The sequence below is a fragment of the Triticum dicoccoides genome, chromosome 2B, assembly GCF_002162155.2.
Source record: "Triticum dicoccoides isolate Atlit2015 ecotype Zavitan chromosome 2B, WEW_v2.0, whole genome shotgun sequence".
In the NCBI taxonomy this organism is placed as follows: Eukaryota; Viridiplantae; Streptophyta; class Magnoliopsida; order Poales; family Poaceae; genus Triticum; species Triticum dicoccoides.
The window spans coordinates 795,543,005-795,563,699 of record NC_041383.1 but is presented as its reverse complement, the minus strand read 5'-3'; the positions used below and the strand labels follow the sequence as shown (position 1 = coordinate 795,563,699).

Genomic DNA, 20,695 nt, shown 5'->3' with positions numbered 1-20,695 from the left:
ATGATCGCCGAACTTTTGGCCTTTTTTGGCAGCAGGAAGGACAAGTTTGAATTTTTGAGCGTTGATATGCCGGCTCAGTCTTTCATAGATGCTCATAGGGGTAGGGTGTGCATGTATGTGTTTCATACTCCCTCTGTTCCACAATACATATGAGCGCTGTGTTTGTACCGATGTTTAAGAAAAACCGCCGGCGCAAATTCCTTTTGTCGGTTGCGCTGGGGGGCCAAACGGCAGATGCTCCTAGCTGCCGCCACCCAGCGACCAACATTCCCCTCGTCCGTCTTCTGAGATTCCGAACGTGCATGTGGGCCACCCATGTCATCGACCTTGCACGCATACTAATCAGCCCCAATGACTTTTTTTTGAACATCAGTACAGACACAAGCACTCATATACACGCGCATACACTCATCCCTATGAACGCACACACGCACACCCTATCCTTATGAGTACCTCCGAAAGACTGAGCCGGGACGCTCCCATGAACCTGGTCCACGTACGCCCAGGAGCTGGCGTCGCTCCCGCGGCCTCAGCCACAGCCGTGCACCGGGTCCAGGCTCCAGCGAGCCCCAAACCAAGCAGAGCGAGCGAGGGAGGGAGCGCTGGCCAAAAGCCCAAAGCAATTGGCAAAGCCTTCCCTTCTTCCGGAAGCCTCCCTGCTACTGCCTCTGCCACGGCGAGCGCGAGAGGGGCCGCCCATGGCTGCGCCCTTCCTCTACACCCGCAGCTCCGGCAACGGCACAAGTACGGCCAGCCTCCCCCTCCTCCCTTTCTCTCTCTTCGACTCTCTCTCGCCGACCCTCGCTCTCTCTAAGTACGGGCGCTTTGTGTGTGTGTGTGTGTGTGTGTGTGTGTGTGTGTGCAGGTCAGGACGCGGCCATGCGAGCGGCGTTCGACGGCGACCTCCGGCGCCTCAGAGGTCAGCCTCCCCTCCCCCTCCGCCGCCCCCCACGTTCCTCACCTTCTCCCCGCCTCGCGAGGCCGTAATTTGTCCGGTCGCGCTAGGGTTTTGCTTCTGGCTGCCGTGGCGGTCGAGTCCCCGGCGGCTAGATAGGATAATGTTGTTGAAAGATGATGATGCGAATGCCGCCATTGTTCCTTAGCCGCACCAGTTTGCAGCGCACCAGGGGGAAATGCCCCTTGTTAGCTAGCGTAATTTAATTTAATTTTCCTCCTGCGCTTGTGTGGAGCACTACGATGGTGGGCTGTCTTGTTATTATTATGCTGTATGTATGTAATCTAGCCAATTAAGTGTAAAATTAGGTGTATACTGTAATTGTTCTATGAATTATGAAAACAAAAAATTGTTCTCTGAGACTCTGAGTTATGAAAGCAAGAATTGTTCTCTGAATTGGGGTGGGGGGCCTGTTGGCATAATTTTCTTTCTGCACTTGTGTGGAACAGTGCTATGATTGTCTTGTTAATTTGGTGTCACCTCTCCCATTCTAGTCAATCAATTGTAAACTTTGGTGTGTATACTAGTTGTTCTCCGAATTATGAAATCTTTTTGTGCGATTGTGGTCTTGTGGACTTGCGCAATTAAGTGTAAAATTAGGTGTACGCTGCGATTTTCCTCTGAATTATGAAAACAGAAATTGCTCTCTGAATCGGGGAGGATTTCTGCACTTGTGTGGAACAGTATGATGGTGAGTCATCTTATTATTATGCTGTATGTATGTAGACTAGTACTATGATTGTCTTGTTAATTTGGTGTCAGCTTTCGTATTCTAGTCGATTAAGTGTAAAATCTGGTGTATACGGCAGTTATTCTCTGCATTAAATAATCTTTTTTTGCGGTTGTGGTCTTTTGGACTGTTCAAAGGGAAAGGCGAGTTATCCAGACTTTGGCCAAAACAAGTGCTTGCACGGGGCACATCTTACGATCAGATCACTATTCTTTTTGTCAAGTCTAATTGACTGTGTGTCCAGGACGTGAACAAGTCCCTCGACATGAGTGGAATTGGGAAGCCTTTAGGGTACCCTCCAACCCTCTTTAGTTCGATCAAGTCAACTGAATTTCCGAAATCACAAATATACTTCATTTGATTGAACCAAGGAGGGATGAAGGGTACTCTAAAGCTCACCACTTTGCATGATTGCATCCCTGCTGGACTTAGTGAGGTTCCTGTCCATATATACAACACATGTGGGTTCCTTTTCGTTTGGTTGTCTAGCTAGTTATTATGATTTGGCAGTTTGATTCATCGGTGTGTTGATGCTCGGGTGTTCACTTTGGGAGAAAGGTACTGTAAAGAGCCTCGACGACCCAAGGGTGATCTTCTCTTTCGACATGGGTTATGGCCTTGGTGTGCTGCACATCGCAGCCGCCGGAGGGCATCTTGAGGTTTGCAAATACTTGGTGGAGGAACTCGGGGGAGATGTGAATGCTCCTGCTCCTGGAGTAGTAGGTCTTTCTCTAACTCTTCCTTATTTTTTCTGGAAATTGGCACCTGTCATGCCTATGTTTTGCACCATGAGATGTCTGAATTGCGTTGTTGTGCTTTTTGATTGCAGACTTTGCAGGCGTGACACCCTTTATGTTATCTGCTCAGTCTGGCGATGTTTCTACTGTGAAGTATTTGCTTGATCATGGTGGTGATCTAATAAAAGCAGATGCTAAAGGACGCACAGTTCTCCACCATGCGGCAGGCATAGGTAGCTCCCCTGGCCCCTCACCCATGCAATTTGTTTTTGTATTACAAAGCCTATCTTTGTGTAGGACACTATGGGTATGGTTACTCCAATAATATCGTAGAAGAAGAAATATATCTGTGATCATTTTCATATGGATAAATTTGCCCCATTTATGATTTACACCATGGTGATGGTGGTCATTATAGTAGCAGTTACTCGCTGCCGTACACTCTTATGTGTAGCCACATGACTTGTGCAACTATGTTATTCACCGCAGGAAGCTGTAAGGTTACTGAGTTCCTACTCTCAAAAGGAGTACCCGTTGACATAGACTGTGGCCGTGGTACACCACTCCATCAAGCTGCTACCAATGAACATGATAAAACAGTGAAGATTTTGTTGGAACACCATGCAGATGTATATAACCCTTACCTTTTCATATTTTCATTTTTTGTTTTCAGAGTTGATTTGCATAGGTAGCTTGTATTCTGTTGGCTACTTGGATTGACAACTTATACATGGCAGCTCATATTCTATTTCTTAATTCCTTTATTTTTCTAACAATTATTACTCTTCGCAGCCAAACACCACTGTCATCGGAATGGGTACTGCCCTGATGGGTGCTTTATTGTATCGTTCTTTGAAGTGCATGAAGCTGCTGATTAAGGCCAGTATTCTATTTTCTATATCTTTTCATTGCTTTGTTCCGATTTTGCTTAATCTACCATCTCTGCCATGCTTTTGTGTCGGTCTACATGGAGAGGGAGCCGTGAAACATTCTATTCCACAATCCTTTTTACAGGCTGGTGCTGATGTCAATCGAGGGGGCTCCCTTCCGATGACTCCATTAGTGTTCACTACAGGGTGGGGAGGCTATACCAACTTTGTGAAGTTTCTGTTAAAGGCAGGAGCGGATCCTAATATTCCTGATGTTGTATGTTCTCTATGTCTATTCTATTCGAACTTATGCTGATATGAATTTAAGTTGCTTTTAGTCTTTGACTATGCCATGCGAAGTTGCACACACCTACCAAAATACTGCATGTGTAGGCAAAAGGTAGGTGTGTGAGCTTCCATTTTAACTGTTCATATCAACAAATGCATATCACTGTTGCTGACTATTCTGTCTGTTCGGAAATATTTGACGTTCTAGTTTTGTCACAAGTAAAACTCTTTAAGTTTCATCAAATTATAGATAAATTTACCAACATCTACCAAACCAACATGGAGTATTGTCACAAGTCAAAATAAGTGTCGTGGTTTTATTTCAAATTTGAATCAGTGGGAGTAGCAAATTTTGAGTTCTTCTAGAACAACATGCTCTGTTCTGTGCAATATTGTATATTTGTATATCCTTAGTCTGAAATGGTTTTGCATACGGTGAATGTCTTTGTATTGAGCTCACAAGTACCCAAGATATACCAAGTGTTTCCCTATTTAATATGAGGTCGGTTCTTAACTTAACATTTGATGAGATACTGAGATCTCATAATACAGCATCCAGGGTAGCCACATTTGTCAAATGTACTCACCCAGCAATCACCAGAATGACTTGAATTCTCTTAGGCTGTGTTTGGATGTATGTATTCAGCTTACTTTATGTTGTTTTCTTCATCCCAATTGTTGGTATTCGTTCATTTACTCTGAAGTGTCAAATTATGTTTGTGCTTTCAATAATCATGGAACAATTTTAAAATTCATATATAGCTACTTTTTCCTATAGTTTTATCTATATAATTCATGGGGATTCATAAAGGGTATGCCACTAAACATGCCCTGTTACCTCTCAATCTCAACTATTGCTGAAATACCTGTTTTTAATCCCTTGCTGAAGGAAGACCTTTTGGTATGCTGTCGAAGTACGTTGACTGTTTGAATTGCTGCTAGAATTTAGAAATGCTTGCTGGGATGAATCCTGGTGGAAACATTTGGTACCAGTATTATGTAGACCCTGGTCCTCTCCCATGGTTATTATAGTTTCCTATATGGTTTATATCTTTTCATAATGTTCATATTCTGTTACTGCATTCTAAAGGGTCCTTTAATTATGAACTCCCTCTGTTCCACATTATGGTCGTGGTTTGAGTTCAAAACGACAATAATTTTGGAATGGGGGGAGTAGTTAATTTCAAAAGAGCTGACATTTTTCCTTTTGTTGCACAGTATGGTAGGTTACCGATAGAGCTTGCTGCTAGACGTGACTGCAAGGAAGAAGTTGAAATGTTGTTTCCTTTGACATCCCCAATTCCAACCATCCCAAACTGGAGTATAGATGGAATCATCTCGCATGCAAAATTGGAAAGTGCAAAGCCACTGGTACATTATTTATTCTGGATAATGCTTGTACATAGTTCAAAGCATGTCTCCTATATTGTGGATGTGAAGTTGTGAATTGTGAAATGCACCCATGTATATGCTCTTTTAGTAACACTAGTAAGCGTACATGCAATGCACATTCATATTTTGTAGAATATAATTTGTAGAGATATTTGGTAGAGTATTAATTGCACGTTGATATTAGGTAATAGATTAATAACACGATAATTATGTAATTATCGCTGATATTGATATTTGGTATAATATTTATTGCATGTTAAGCATGTTGAGCACTCGTCATTGAGGCAATCATGGTCGTTGGATTGACATGAATTGATGACCGAGATTAGTTGGATCTGCCCCTTTGAGTCTTTTTATATTGGTATGTAGATATAGTAATAATTTGAGATATTAATGATAACTAATGTTGGACCTTTTCCTCTTGTGATTAAAATCTTGTTGTGTGAGTAACTGCTGCCTTTTGTTATGTTATTAGTATACTTGAGAAGTTACCATAATGTGCACTTTGCATTGCAGCATAAGCATATCTAGATACCAAGATATAAAGAATGTGTAACAGAGTTGTTAAGTTTCTATTTTAATTGGAATATCTTTGAAATGATGCTTCATTCCTACATTATATTTTCAATGTTCTATCATTCAGGGTGGAAGGCACCTTGAACAAACAAAAGCTGTACTCAAGTCGCATGCAGATCAGGCATTCAGGCTCAAGGACTATAAGTTGGCATCAAAAGCATATGGTGTGGTAAGCCCCTTAAACCTTGTCTATGGACTATGGTGGTTTAGAAGGCAACCTTTTCTATTAACATGGAACAAGTAGCAGAACATTATTTGTTTGCTAACCAGTTTTCTACTATTGTTCTCTAGTTTCCCGCTTATTAGGTGTTAATTTGCCATTGTTATGTATTCCTATAGGATTAATATTAAATCTGCGGGACTAACCTCAACCTGGCACAGTGAGATGATAATTGTATAACCTGTTATGCTTGACCATAGGCAATAGATGCCGCGCCGACTGCAACATTGTACGCGAACAGGAGTCTTTGCAAACTGCTGCTGGATGATGGTGAAGGTGCTCTGTCAGATGCTCTCAGATGCAGAATGCTGCGACCTAACTGGGTGAAAGCTTGCTACCGTCAGGCTGCAGCTCACATGCTACTCAAAGTGAGTTACTACATGGTCCAGTTTGCCATTGTGTTTCCCCACTCTGTTGAGTCTATATAGTCGCTCATGTTCCTCCTTTGACGTGCTCTGTGCCTAGGAGTATAAGCAAGCTTGTGATGCTCTCCTGGACGCTCAAAAGTTGGATCCTGGAAACGTAGAGGTCGAGAGAGAGCTACGGTAATCTGCTGTCTTGTATTTATCTCTTTTGATTTGAGTACACGTCTTGCGTGCATGAACAACATATACTCCCTCCGTTCAGAATTACTTGTCGCGGAAATGAATGTATCTAGACGTATTTTAGTTCTAGATACATCCATTTCCAAGACAAGTAATTCCGAACGGAGGGAGTACTTCCATACTAATGACCAGCAGCTGCACACTGGACCAGCGTGCCGACTGCCGAGTGATCCTTCCATAAATCTGATGGTGCTGGGATTTCAGCTGAAATTTGTTTCATTTTGGTTAACTCTGTGCAGGAAGGCCAGGGAATTAATGAAAGCTCACGGTGAGGCTGACAAGTGAAGCGTGCTTTGTTAGGGAAACACTCTTTTTTGGCTTGGATTAGAGTAGTTGATCAACTGAATGTGATGGTACTTATGTGACCAGAAGAAGGCTGGTGGTACCTAACTTGGATTAGAGTCGTTGAATTTCTATAGTTCTTACTACTGCTACTTGTTGACTGCATGCTGAGAGGATTTGGTGTGAAAAGGTGCTGTAAAACTTGTTGACTCGCATCACAAGTTTTATCTCTGTTCAATATTTGCTGAGTTTTCAGACATCAGTAGAGAAGAAAAAGTGAAGCAGTACTACCCTCTCATTTGCATCCTCTACTCTCTGAACATGCATGGGGAAGTTTCTGCTCAACAATGTTGCTCGCTTATTGCTTCTCCGAATAAGCATGTGCTCCAGTCTACATGTTGATCATTTCAATTGTAAGTTTGTAACACATTTATGAACACTGTCATTTGTCATGAGTTTGATCGGAAATGTTTGCTCAATCTAGAGGCCTTGTATGAAAATGGAGAGATTCCTAAGAAATTCAGAAGAATATGAAAGACTCCTAATCTTTTTTTTTTGATTGGCGACAAACTCCTAATCTAGAGGAGTAAGTAAATGTCTAGAGGCCAGGCACAGACTCTAGGTTCGAAACAGATGCCTAAGTCGCTTATTACTGTACATCTCTTTAGGGCTAATCAAACACATGCCAAGGATTTATTCTTGCCCTGTCAAAGCCACTTTAGGCTCTCCAAAATGTGCAGGTTAGCACATTCTTGTTGATGGCCGGTAAATGAAATTTCTAGTTGTTTAAGAAAAAAAAAGTACTAGCTGAAGTAAATATCTTTCATCATTAGATCCATCCATCAAATATATTCTCAAATTCTATTTATTTGATATTGCAAAGGTTGATGTGTTTCCTATAAATGGTGAACCTAAATGTATTTTCTATGCAAAAAAAGATGTAAATGTATTTTGAAATATATTTTTTGAATGTGTTCACATATTTTGGGCCGCGACCAGCCTGCTTCCAACATTTGGCCCAACCCAAGAAGAACATGCCCAACCCTCCTAAGCAGGCAGGCACGAGCTCACTCCACTCGCTAGCCACCAGCTACCGCCTCCACACCACTCCTCGACCTCCCCACTTCGCCGGCCATGTCAAATCGCCGTGTCTCGCCGCCGGAGCCGTTCATCGGCGTCAGCATGGAGCGGTTTGAGGCCAGCCTGGAGAGCGACGGCTTCGGACCCGGGTCGCTGGGGCCCGGCATGGACATGGTGAGGACCGTCGTCCAATGCTCCCTCCCGGACGTGGATTTTTAGAACAGCTGCACCCGGGCCCTGCTATCCTAGCTGTCCAATATTGCTTTAAGATCTGTGCAACACAACTAACTTTCTATCTGAAATTTTCTCTTTTTTGTTTCTCTCGCATAAAACATGTTTTGAAGTTCAAACCTTTGCAGCGTGGCAAAACTTTCTATCTAGAATCTAGGATAAATCTTTCAGATTTTTTGGTCAAAAATAAATATACAAAAAATGTTTTTTTAGATTTAAAAATCATTTTTTGTATATTTATTTTTGACCAAAAAATCTGAAAGATTTATCCTAGATTCTAGATAGAAAGCTTTGCCGCGCTGCAAAGATTTGAACTTCAAAACATGTTTTATGCAAGAGAAACAAAAAAGAGAAATGTGTTTGCACGAATCGCGAAGCGCAGAATGGATGACTAGATAGGGAGGGCCTGGGTGCAGGTGTTCTATTATATATTTTCGGCTCCCTCCCCATGCCGCCCGTCTCCCCCGCCGCCCCTCTCTCGCTCGCCGGCGCGGCCTGGCTCCCCGGCGGCGCCGAGCGCATCAGCGCCCTCCCCGACCGCCTCCTCCGCGACATCATCTCCCGCCTCCCCGCCGCGGACGGCGCGCGCACCGCGCTGGCGCCCCCTCTGGCGCTCGGCGCCCCTCGTCGTCGCCGACACCCACTTCCTCCCCAGCGGCCGGTGGATCCCCGGTGTCGGCGAGGAGGATTCGCCCGGGGTCGCCGACCTCGTCACCCGCGTGCTCGCGGCGCACCCGGGGCCCTTCCGCTGCGTCCACCTCACACGCACCGCCATCGCCATGGACGCGCACCGGGGCGAGATCGCGCGCTGGCTCGACGTCCTCGCCGCCAAGGGCGTCCAAGAGCTCGCCTTTATAAACCGCTCGACATCCGCCTCCCCGCCACGCTCTTCCGCTGCGCCCCCCTCACCCGCCTCTTCCTCAGCGCCTGGAGGCTCCCGGACACGGCCGCCGTCCCGGACACGGCCGCCTTCCCCAACCTCCGGGAGCTCGGCCTCTCCCTCGTCGCCGTGGAGGACCGCGACCTCGCCTTCCTGCTCGACAGAAGCCCCGTCCTGGATATCCTCACCGTCATTCTGTCACAGGTCCCGGTGCGCCTCCGCGGTCCGCCTCGTCAGCCACAGCGTGCGCTGCGTCCAGCTCTGCTATTCCATCGTGGCGGTGGTCTTGGTGGTGGACGCCCCTCGCCAGTATGTCCTGGAGGTGCTGCAGGGTTAAGATTGGCCATGCGCCCAAGCTGCGTGTTATTGGATACCTTGAGCCAGGAGAGCATGACTTGGAGATTGGCAACACCGCTATCAAGGTCATTCCATTGTACTAGTAGTTCGTTCATAACTTCATATGTATACATTTGTGAGTAACATGTGTGCCATGCCATCCAAAATATGATCTTAATTAGCAATATCTTCAACATTTGCATCGCAGGCTGGGACTAAGTTGACCACCAGCACCCTTGTCCCGACTATGTAGTTTGTAGTGGAATCTCTAAAAAGACTCACGTTTAGGAACGAAGGGAGTAGTTGGGTTTGAGGGAAGAGGTTGGTTTGCGACTTTCTTGTTGCCTTGTGATGATCAAACTGCAACGGAACTGGCTTCAGACTTGTGGCCACTTTCTATGTCCTCTCCTTTTGTATCATTCGAATAAAAGGCATTTCAGAAGTAACTGCACTCTGCAGCAGCAGCAGAGGTGCATAGAGATGCAAGGAAGGTTCAGACCACTCTTCTGTGTTGGGTTTGCCTTGACCAGAGTCAGCTAGGATTAGTTTGAACAATTAGTAATAATGTTCTTAAGCATTTATTTTTGGCATGGCAGGTGGCATGTGCTGCATTCATCATCAGATTTTCATAGCACAAGAGTCAGTCATTGCGCATCTCTGAGACATGTTCTTAAGGCTGTCTATGTATGCATATTCTTGTTTTAAGCTACGTCTAGATACATTCATTTCTGCGACAAGTAATTCCGAACGGAGGGAGTAGCATAATTATCAGAAAAAAGGAGAGTCAAAGTCCATAATAATTGTCAATAGTAAAAGAAATTTTTGGTTATTTACCCACAACTTGACAAGTTTTCAGAGGAATCTGCTGGACCGACGGCTCCTCGATGAGCTGCAGAGCGAGATCACCAAGAGATGAAGGAAATGGAACATCTTCAACGCCCTCATCTCGCTCCTCCTATGATCATGATTGGATCCGATAATTGGCGGTGTTGAGAGGATACATTACCGACCAAATTGGCGGTGTCAGTTCTGCCTTTTTTAGCAAGTATTTGATGCCTTTGATTATGAAAAGGAATTAAACTAAGCGTTTTTTCTCATTTCTGTCACTAGTAAAAAACAGGGCTTTCGTTCGGGATGCAGACGGCGAGGGCATTCGCGTAGGCCACGTTATCGCGACGACCTGCACGGAGGCCAGATCGCGTATGACGGCAACTCCAACAACGTCCACGACGGCCAGATCCCGGGTGAAGACGAGGAGAAAACTGAGGTCGCCGATCGGCGGGGAAGGGCGGCGATCGGCCGGACGGGGCGACGTTGGAATGGGCCGCGTGATCGCGGCTAGGTCGTGGGTCTCTTTTTTGGTGCGAGGGACGCGGGGTAGATGCGAGTCGGCCGTATCGGCTCGAGCCGTGCGATCGGCTGTACGTGTATGCGGACGTCGCATACGGCGCGGGATACGTTATGTACCGTATGCCTAAAATGCCCTTATACGTTAAGGGGTACCCAAACAGAGCTCTTCCGTGATATAATTTATGATATGCATCAAGGGAGCAGGTAGCATCCTGAATCGGATTAAGAATGCAGCAAGGAGCAGGTAGCATCATAAAGTTATAAGTTAAACGGTAAAGCTAATTTCCTGCCGACAGGAAATTTACAACAGATCCCATGGATTCCGTTTATTCTGGATCGAACGGTATCTGATAGTTCTCTTTCAAAGAAGGAAAAAAATGCAATCCTAGGATTTGAACCCAAGCCATCAAAGATAAGTCATGGTCCTTCTACCAACTGAGCTAGCCCAGCTTCTACGTAAATAGTAAGAAAGACAGTTTTTTAAGATGGAGTTTCTGCTCCTAGGTGCCAAACGAACAGTAAAATCAAATTCATACAAGCTTTTTGCCAACCAAGTGATTCGAACCGTGCATGATGTAGTAGTTAATTTAACTAAGCAACCATCTCACTGATGTCTCCTTTTCCTGAAGAACTAAAAGGCAATGTGCTTTTCATATCTACACGAAATTTGAATCAGATTTTTTTTACTAAAATGTGGTAATTTTTTTGTAAATAGTATGATTATTTAAGCACCATATACCTGATAACTTAGGTATAAGCACCGCGGTAACTTTGACTACATGAAAAAAATATTAAAAACATATACCCGATAACTTATGTGTAAATATCATGATAATATACACATCCAAATCTCATAATTCAAATGCAAACACCGTGGTAACCTCTACCAAATGATTTGTTGTTGTTAAAACATACCCCCCAATAAATTCTGTGTGAATAACATGATCATTCAAGCACCATAGACCTGATAACTTAGGTATAAACACCGCGATAATTTCGACCAGGTAAAAATTATTGAAAACATACACCCGATAACTTATGTGAGAATATCATGATAATATATGCATCCACACATGATAACTTAAATACAAACACCGTGCTAACCTTACCAGCCGTTTTCTTTTTGTTACTGAAACCATCCCGATAACTTTTGTGTAAATAACATGATTATTTAAGCACTGTAGACCTGATAACAGGTACAAATACCAAGGTAACTTTGAACCAGGTGAAAAATTATTGAAAACATACACCCGATAATTTTTATGTAAATAGCATGATAATATACACATCTATATATGATAACTTACATACAAACACCCCGGTAACCTTGACCAGACGCTTTTTGTTGTTGAAAATATACCCCGGTAATTTTTGTGTAGATAACATGATCATTTAAGCGCTATATATCTGATAACTTAGGTACGAACACCACAATAACTTTGAACCAGGTGAAAAAATTGTTGAAAACATATGCCCGATAATTTCTGTGTAAATAACATGATAATATACGCATCCACACCTGATAATTTACATACAAACACCGCGGTAACCTCAACCAGACGATTTTTCGTTGTTGAGAATATACCCTGGTAACCAAAATTCATAACTTGTGTGCAAAAAGAGTGGTATTTTTCGTAGCTAATAACGTAGACTCAAACACCATAGTAAATTTTTACCGGAGGAAAAGTTGTTGAAATATATCCTGATAATCTTCGTGTAAAGTTTTCATGTTGCCCATGCTAAACTTAGCATGCTTCTCACGCTTATCAGCATTATAATGATAGAGTTGTCAACCTTTGTCATGTTATTTGTTATCAGGGCGTTATGTGAAGTTACCATGATGGTCATGTTATAGTTATCACGCTGCTTATTCCAAGTTATCAAGACTGTTTTTTTGCTAATATGATAGAAAGAAAAAGGGTTCAAATACCCCTGTTTATGTATTGTGGACAATAAAAAAATACGGGTGAGTGGTTGGTGGCTGTAGTAGCTACTCAGGAGACCAAAGTTCAAGTCCCCTTTTAAGCATTTTATTTCTTTTTCTCCGCTATCTAGACTAGTTGATATAAAACCAGACAAGTAAGAGAAGTCTGTGAACCGAGGTGAGAATAAAAATCGGTGGGAAGAAAATCTAGAAGAAAGAAAATCGGGGAAGCGGGAGGAACAACGCAGCGGGACGAGCGATCGAAGGTCGTCCGGATCTGTTGCTAACCACCAGTCGACTGGTGGTTAGCACAGTCCTAAGTTAAAATATGATAATATAACTTACATATCGGTGCACCGGCAAGCGGACAAAGCTGTGAGCTCACCCGGGACCATGGTTGCTTCTTCGTGGAAGCTTCACGGAATTTTGTATGCAACAAGGAGCAGGTAGCATCATGAATTTTGTATGCAGCGGCAAGCAAACAAAGCTGTGAGCTTTGCACGCAAATCCTCGGCAGCCTGAATCTTCCTCGACCTCGTCGCCTTCGCCGCCGTCTTTCCCACACCTTTGCGCCACGCTCCTGTCCTTCCCGGCGGCATCCGGCGGCATCCGGAGGCCGCCACGCTCCTGTCCCTCTCGCCGGCCGCCGCGCGCGCCCCGGGCCTTGGCGACGGCGGAGGGCGGCTGCGTGGAGTATGGAAGCCTGGACCACCCACCACCTACTCCTACGTGCTTCTTCAGTTCAAATTATTAAATTCAGAGCTGCAACAAAGCTAAACAAAGATGCACTTGCCTTGCAGCTGCAGGAGGAGGAGGATAGATTATTTCCACCATCCACGTCCGTTGCGTCGAGGGGTCCTTCCCCGAAGTTTCCAACTTGTCAAAGCTCCGTGGCAAACTGAGCCCGACGACTTTGGGGAACTGCTCCTGCTCCCCATCCCATTCAGATCCAGCCATTTCTCTCCTCCTGCTGCGTGCTCGTCCGCGGAGAGACAAGGCCCGAAAGGAGCGCCGCCGTCGCACCGATATAGGGTGAGCACTCCCCCTTGAACCACCCTACCCTTGCTTTGATTTCTTTTACCACATCTGAAACTGCAAACTTAGTTTCTTCTGCGGTTCACATGCTAATGCTACTAGTTTTGATGGCAACTGTATGTATTTCACATGCCAGGAGCAAATTTTCTTTTATCAGGAGGCTCGATTAAAGCCTTGGATGGAGTATACACTTAGTTACTAACTCTCTTTTAGTTTCGATGGCAACTGATTTCACATGCTAAATCTTTTTATCAAGAGGCTTGATTAAAGCCCTGGGTAAATTTTCGTTTTCTGCGGTTGAAACTAATTTAATTTCATGGGAAAACTTTTGGTGAAAAACTATCTGGATCCGGAGAAAACAGTTGCTACAATTGCCGGCTTCTTGCATACTCTGACTTCATATTTTACTTCATAATGCTAGCTTTATCTTGTCTATACTTAATGCTAAACGATGAACATCTCTGCTTGCAGGACGAAAATTAGATGTCCTGGCTCCGGCCACCATGAGCTTATCTGCTGTCATTGGGGCCATCGGTGGCATCAATGAGTGTGTCACTTTCTGGCAGTGGGCTAAATCCGCCATTTCATCCCTGCACTCCCGATGGAGTGGCTCACAGGAGGAGGATCTCCAGGATCGTGCATTGAAGTTGGAGACTGGCCTAAAACTTCTGAGGGACACTCTTCCTACAATGCACGACCTCATTAATAAAGCAGAGTGGAGGAGCCATGATGATGGTGTGGCAAGTCTCCTTCCCAATCTCAAGGATGCAGTGTATGATGCCGAGGACCTTCTTGATGAGTTCACATGGTACGAGAAGAAGGTGCAAGTGGAGGGCGATGCAAGCCACTCTCCTTTCATTGACTTCTTTAATACCGTCATTCAAGGCAGCTTCAACAAACTGGATAGCATCCAGTCGAGGTTGAGCCATCTCTCGAGTCAGATGGAGAGTATAGGGCTTCATGGAGTCGAACAACACTTTGACAAATTAGTCAGGCCAGAGAGCATCTCCTGTTTGCCGCGAAAGGGAAAAAATATATTTATTGATCGTGACAAGGAGCTGAAGCGGGTCTTGGGATTTCTCAATGTACTTAAACGGAAGAGAGCAACTAGTTCAATCAATGCATCAACAAGCACATCAACAAGCAACCCTGCTAATAATGAATCAAGTCTTCCTGTTTCGGTTATAGGTGGAATTGGTGGTGTTGGAAAGACTACATTGGCCCAGCATATCTTCAGTCATGAAAAAGTGCAATCTCAGTTTGAGAAGAGAATTTGGATTTGTGTCTCAGATGACTTTGATGCGAAGAGGTTAACGAAAGAGGTCATACAATCCTTTACTGGAGTAGTGCCAACAACTGAGAGTAGTTTGGAATCTCTTCAGAATGCTCTGAAGAAGCATGTGAACAAAAAGGTTATTGATTGTCCTTGATGATGTGTGGGATGATGCCTTGAAGGAAAATGGGCAGCGTTGGGAGCAGTTTTATGCACCTTTTTGCAGTGTCCAAGAGGGAAGTGCGATGTTGGTCACCACTAGATGTCCAAATGTTGCCAAGGATGTGTGCACAACTGGGTCTGTTATATTAGAAGGTCTAGAGGATGGCGCCTTCAGGAAATTTTTCAAATTATGCATGTCTTGGATCTGAGGATTCTAGCAATCATCCTGACTTGGAGCGCATTGGTGAAAGTATACTTCCTAAATTAAAGGGTTCTCCTTTGGCCGCCATAACTCTGGGCCGCATGTTGAAAGCAATCCCTGAAGTATCACGTTGGAATTCTATACTTGAGAGTGAACTGTGGGCGTGGAAACAAAAGGAGACCGACATTTTACCTGCCCTTCGGTTGAGCTACATATATTTACCATTCTACTTGAAGCCATGCTTCGCATTCTGCGCTTTGTACCCCAAAGATTACAAATTTGAGAAGGCAAAGTTAGCTGAAATTTGGGTGGCAGAAGGCTTCGTGGAGCCTCAAGGTGATGTTCCCATTCAAGATGTTGGCTGTCAGTATTTTGAAGATCTTGTAGCACAGTCCTTCTTTCAGGAGGTTAATGGTGGATACGTAATCCATGACCTGCTCCATGACATGGCACAAATGGTTTCAAAGCACGACTGCTTCATCTTAAGAAACAAGAGTGACTTTGATAAAGTTCCCCAGAATGTTCGTCATCTATACGTACTCCCTAGCAGTGACTTTGATGAATCCAACTTGCCGAGCCTATGCAAGTACACAAAGCTGCGTACCCTAATTTGCAAGAAGAGTTTAGGAAGAAATGCATGTATTGTAATGGGTCGCTGGTGTACTGAACTTCTCCATATGCGTGTGATGTCTTATGCCTTCACAGATATGTTACCAGATAATATTGGCAACTGGAAGAATCTTTGGTACCTTGAAATCTCTAGACCTTGTTATTTGAAGAAGATTCCTTCAACTTTCTGTTGGCTATATAATATGCAGATTTTCTATGCCAAGAAATGCCAGATGGAAATGCCCGGTGACTTTGGTAAGTTGATCAGTTTGCAGAAATTCGAATCAAACGGATTAACTCTTGATTCCGCCAATAAAGGGGGAAATGGAGTTAGGTCAATAAAGAATCTGAACCAAATTCGTGGATACTTGGTGATAAATAGTCTTGGCGCCCTAAGTAAGGATCAGGCAGCGGAAGCTGAACTGAAAAATAAGGAATATCTTGATAGGTTGACACTGAATATGCATATGCCAAGGGTTTTAGGCTACCCTTTGTCTCACACCATCCAGAACAGAGAAGTGCTTGAAGTTCTACAACCTCCTATCAGCCTCAAGTTTCTGGTCCTAGAGAATTATGGCGGTTCCTCACTCCCAAGCTGGTTTCAGCCACAAAACTTGCCAAGTTTAGAATCACTCACTTTTGTAAGATGTGATGGACTCAACAGCATAAACTTAAATGAGATACTCGCATTCCTGTCCCTCACAGACTTAACAATTGAATGGTGCAAAAATATATCAAGCCTCGAAGATCTTCTGCATCAAGGTTATGTACCAAGCATCAAGAAAATAGGAATTAGAAATTGCAAGATCTTACCATCAATACCAACTGAAAAGTTCCGGGATTTGCAATTTCTTGAAGACCTGTGGATATCCGAATGTCCAAACATCCGCCTCCAGAGATTGGTTTCGCAGTCCCTTAAGAAGCTCGGCCTGTGGGGTTCTGGTCTCTTTTGCAATATCGACTGCTGCTCCCTCACTGAATTTACTGTATCATGCAAGTCTATCACATACATCCAACTGCAAACGTGGAGTCTTCCAGCACTACAGAGCTTGGAAATTAGCTGTGGATCTCTTACGTCTATTGGAGACTCCCCTAATAGTTCCATTTCCGCGGGAACTGGCAGCATTAGAGCATTCTCATCCCTTAAAGTCATAGCAATTTCTCGCTGTGCTAAATTGCCAACCCTTGATGACCTGCTAACACAAGAGTATCTACCTGCCATTGAGAAAATTGAAATTAGCTATTGTTTGAAGTTAAAGTCCCTGCCAGCTGAAAGGTTTGGGAGTTTTCCTTATCTTAAACATCTGAAGATTTATTCGTGCCCAAGTCTCGAGTGGCAAAGAGGTTTGGTGCTGCCAACATACCTCCAAAGCCTCTGCTTAATGGAATGTGCGGATATCTCTCCATATGTTCCCGGATGCCTACAGAACCTCACATCCCTCGTCTCACTTGAAATTGGTGGATGCAATGGTATAACATCCATTCCAAGCAACATCTGGTACAATAATCATGTATCACTCCAGAAATTGGTGATTGAGAATTGTCCAGGCCTAGTTTCAATCGGTGGAGCAGAAGCACTTGCAAATATCAAGGAGGTGAAGATATGCGGGTGTCCAAACTTAGCGAACGAGGAGCAGATCAATAGAAGATCCGGCCCAAGGTATTTGTGTTAGAACTTGTTTACTGTGCAGTTTTTAATTCTCTGTTGTTCAAAATACCCTATATATATACTGTAAATAACTCATGCATTTTGCAGTAAAAATCCAACTTGTATCTTTATCACGGAAGTACGCTGAACTTGTTGAACACACCTACCTGTTAGTTCCCATGGTTTGAGTAATTCCATACATGTGAGAATGTTTTGAAAAAAAGTTGCTAACCTGTAGATGTACTAGTGATGACAAATTTGCTTCGCTTTATTTGGGGAGCCAAATTTGCTTTTCTGACCATGTTTTCTTCTTCAAGTACAAGGAGGATATGGAGGACTAGGTGACAGGTGATCGAGCTGGAACCAATAGCTGGACTACTTGGAAGTTGGAAGACCTGAGGACAACGGGACATCGTGTATTTTTCCTGCAGCACAAACTCTCCTAGCTGCAATCCATATTTGTGCTCCTCCGGTTTTTTTACGGTTCCATTCCATCAATCTGCAATCCATATTTGTGCTGATAACTATCAGTTCCCAGTTTGCACAATCGTGGCAAAAGTTGTTGTCACTTCTGAATCAGAGTTTGTCCCGAAAAGGATTTGAATATGGTAGGGTTTTTGTCCCGAAGAAGGTTTCCCCACCATATCCAAGTCTGTTTAGACGCCAAGTTGTGCACCTACAAGAGTCGCTGTGCGTCTCTAAGACATGTTATATCTGTATGGATTTTGTGTGTTTTGGCGCATATTAACTCTGGAATATGTTTACCTGCCATGCCTGTTTGTGATTTTACCCCCTTGTTCTGTAGTTTTTGTTGTTAGCTCTGTGGTTTCTGCTTGTGCTCTCTCTCTTTTGCTGGTTTCCCTTATCTCTCTGTTTCTCCCAATACCAAATGGCGCGCGTACCTGAGAAAAAAAATAGGAATGATCTTAGCTGGTCGGAATGAATAGGCAGGCAGCTGGTCTCATTTTTCAAAAGCAAATACTGTATTATAGTAGTTTGCTGTAGGAGGTTGCAGGGCAGATTTCTAGGCCTCGTCTGATGGGCTAGTATTTCAGAGTTATGGACAAAGTAAAACTAAATGACTCTTTCTAGCACTTCTAAATGTAGGCTGTACATTTGAGAATAAATTGGGATTAGGTTGGACAAGGAGCCTATTTGATTACTACTTTTTATATATTAACGAGCCTATTTGATACTAATGAATTGCAGTGTCCAGCAGAGCTATTAGCCAAGGGTGCAGGGTGCATATTCCTACTAGATAATGAATTAGGATTAGATGTAGGGTTTATATTTCTACTTATGATGAGAGCCTGGCATGGAATGCATCTTAACTCTGGAATTATTGATAGATTTTTTTAAAAGTAAGGAATTTACTGTAGTGTGCAGCAGAGCTACCTAAGGTAGTCTGCTCTTGCTCACTAATACAGTATATGTGTGTGCTGCTGATGTTACTGCCGATGATTGGCTGACTTGAGAATTGAGCCTGAAGCCTGCGCCGTACATTTTACAAGACAGCGGGGGTTCAGACTTAGTCTTTTGTGTTTGTTTCAGTTTCTCAAGTCATAGGAAGGACCGGCGGTTTCAAGCACAATCCTAGAGTTTGCTCTAGTACGTACATTTGGTCAATTAGGAATAGACTGCACAACAATTAGGAACACTGAAAGTGGCATCTTGGCACAAGACTGAATCTGTCTGTGCAGGTTTCTTTCTTTTCTTGGTACAGATTAAATTAGGAAGCATCATGAATCAAACCAACTCTGGAATATGTGCTTAATTACATTACCTGCCTGTTGATGGTCAAGGGTTATTCTCCAATTTAATCTTTGCGCTTTGAGCTGCAACAAATTAACAGTTCAGTTTATGGAATAGCTACTGATGTTGATGTTGGTCCTGGTGATTGAGGTGACTTGAGAGCCCGAGCATACTTACTGAACTTTTTTTCCCATTGATTAAGAACTAATTCAAACCGCAACCAGGTTGATCGGACCTTTTAGGAAGATTGACAGTTTCAGGTTTCGGACCTACTACTAGCTAGTTCAGTGTAGCAGTTTTGCAGGGCTCAGATTTCGACGCTTCCGATGATTAATTATTCAGTCTGCAGCACAAAGTTGAATCTCAATAGTGTGTCTGTGTTGATGCTTGAGGGGCTGGACAGAGCTATATGACATGGGCAGCGGAAGCGGGGGCAGGCCGCAATTATTTATTGCATTTACTGGGTTTTGAACCTGGAACCTTTGTAAACTTTTGTACCTAACCAATTCACCCATCAGTCCGAACTGATGGAGAGAGGCGGACAATATATTTCAACACTCCCCCTCACGTCTAGACTATTTTAATACTTAGATGTGGGATCGATGTAGGCCGCAGAATCGTTTTATTTAATACTACGTTGACAGGGTCTTGAACTCAAGACCTCGGCTCGGATACCATATTGAATTCATGCTCCAGCCAACTCATTCAAAAGTCCAAACTATGGGAGAGGGCCGGATATTATACTCCAACAGGTTCTTTGGATGATGAGCAGGCAGAGGTGCAGTATATTGTTTTGGGATTGATGGATGCAACTCAAATGATGATTCTTCATCACTGTCTGTATGTACAGGTGGCGTGCATTGCCTCCCTGCCGCTGTAAATTCTTTGCTATGTCTGGTTGACAAGAGAAACTCTAGACAAGAGCTTGTTCATCTGATCAGATGTACATTACTATTACAAACTAAATCTGCCGGCGGTGTTTGTTTAGCAAGCATTTGATTGATCCCATTGGTGATTGAAAGGAATCAAGCCCATTTCTGTTGCTACTGGAGTAGAGTAGTATCCTCTGCTTCTTAATTTTACCAGCAGAGCAGAACACTACTGTTGCTGCTGTTCTTTCCATAAACCACTCTTACTGAACTTATGAGGTTTGCATCTCGAGCTGCAACAGATTAGCAGTTCAGTTCATGGGAACGGTATATTAATTACTCGTACGGTCGCCACGATGATGATGAGATGGACCTTTTAGGACTGTCAGCTGCACATGTTCTTGAGGATAGATAGAAGAGATTATTATTTCGCAAGGAATTGCGATTTTCTGTTGTGAGGTGGAACCTCTAGTAGCCCTCCATACTCCACTTTTTTTTAACAGGTATGTGAAACAACTAGTTTGCATCTTTCAACAAGTTGGGGGTTCAATGGGAGTACGGAAAATAATTTATTGCTCAGGAGGACTAGGGGAAGATCGGAGACAAGGTTCGTCGGCACTACATGACTGATGGCCGCGCAGACGACCGAGCTCGGCGGTCGCGGTGATAATTTGGGCGCCGATGGCATTC

The 20,695-nt window shown here is 43.7% G+C and overlaps 1 protein-coding gene and 1 pseudogene across 3 annotated transcripts; both read left to right on the top strand.

Annotated features, from left to right (window-relative positions):
• Window positions 1–623: 623 nt before the first annotated feature.
• LOC119366369 (ankyrin-1-like) lies at window positions 624–6,944 on the top strand. Of its 3 annotated transcripts, XM_037632094.1 has the most exons (12): window positions 624–744; window positions 866–919; window positions 2,244–2,408; window positions 2,515–2,655; window positions 2,912–3,051; window positions 3,215–3,301; window positions 3,437–3,568; window positions 4,798–4,950; window positions 5,615–5,716; window positions 5,968–6,135; window positions 6,233–6,312; window positions 6,612–6,944. In XM_037632094.1, exons 1-12 carry the CDS (start codon window positions 699–701, stop codon window positions 6,655–6,657), a joined length of 1,314 nt encoding a protein of 437 aa, XP_037487991.1. In that variant the 5' UTR covers window positions 624–698; the 3' UTR covers window positions 6,658–6,944. The 3 variants fall into 3 exon arrangements, with proteins under 3 accessions (XP_037487991.1, XP_037487989.1, XP_037487990.1); XM_037632092.1 differs by having other exon boundaries at window positions 3,215–3,568; XM_037632093.1 differs by lacking the exons at window positions 624–744; window positions 866–919 and adding an exon at window positions 956–2,146 and having other exon boundaries at window positions 3,215–3,568.
• A 6,355-nt stretch (window positions 6,945–13,299) lies between these two features.
• On the top strand, window positions 13,300–18,173 carry LOC119366368 (annotated as a pseudogene).
• The last annotated feature ends 2,522 nt before the right edge of the window (window positions 18,174–20,695 follow it).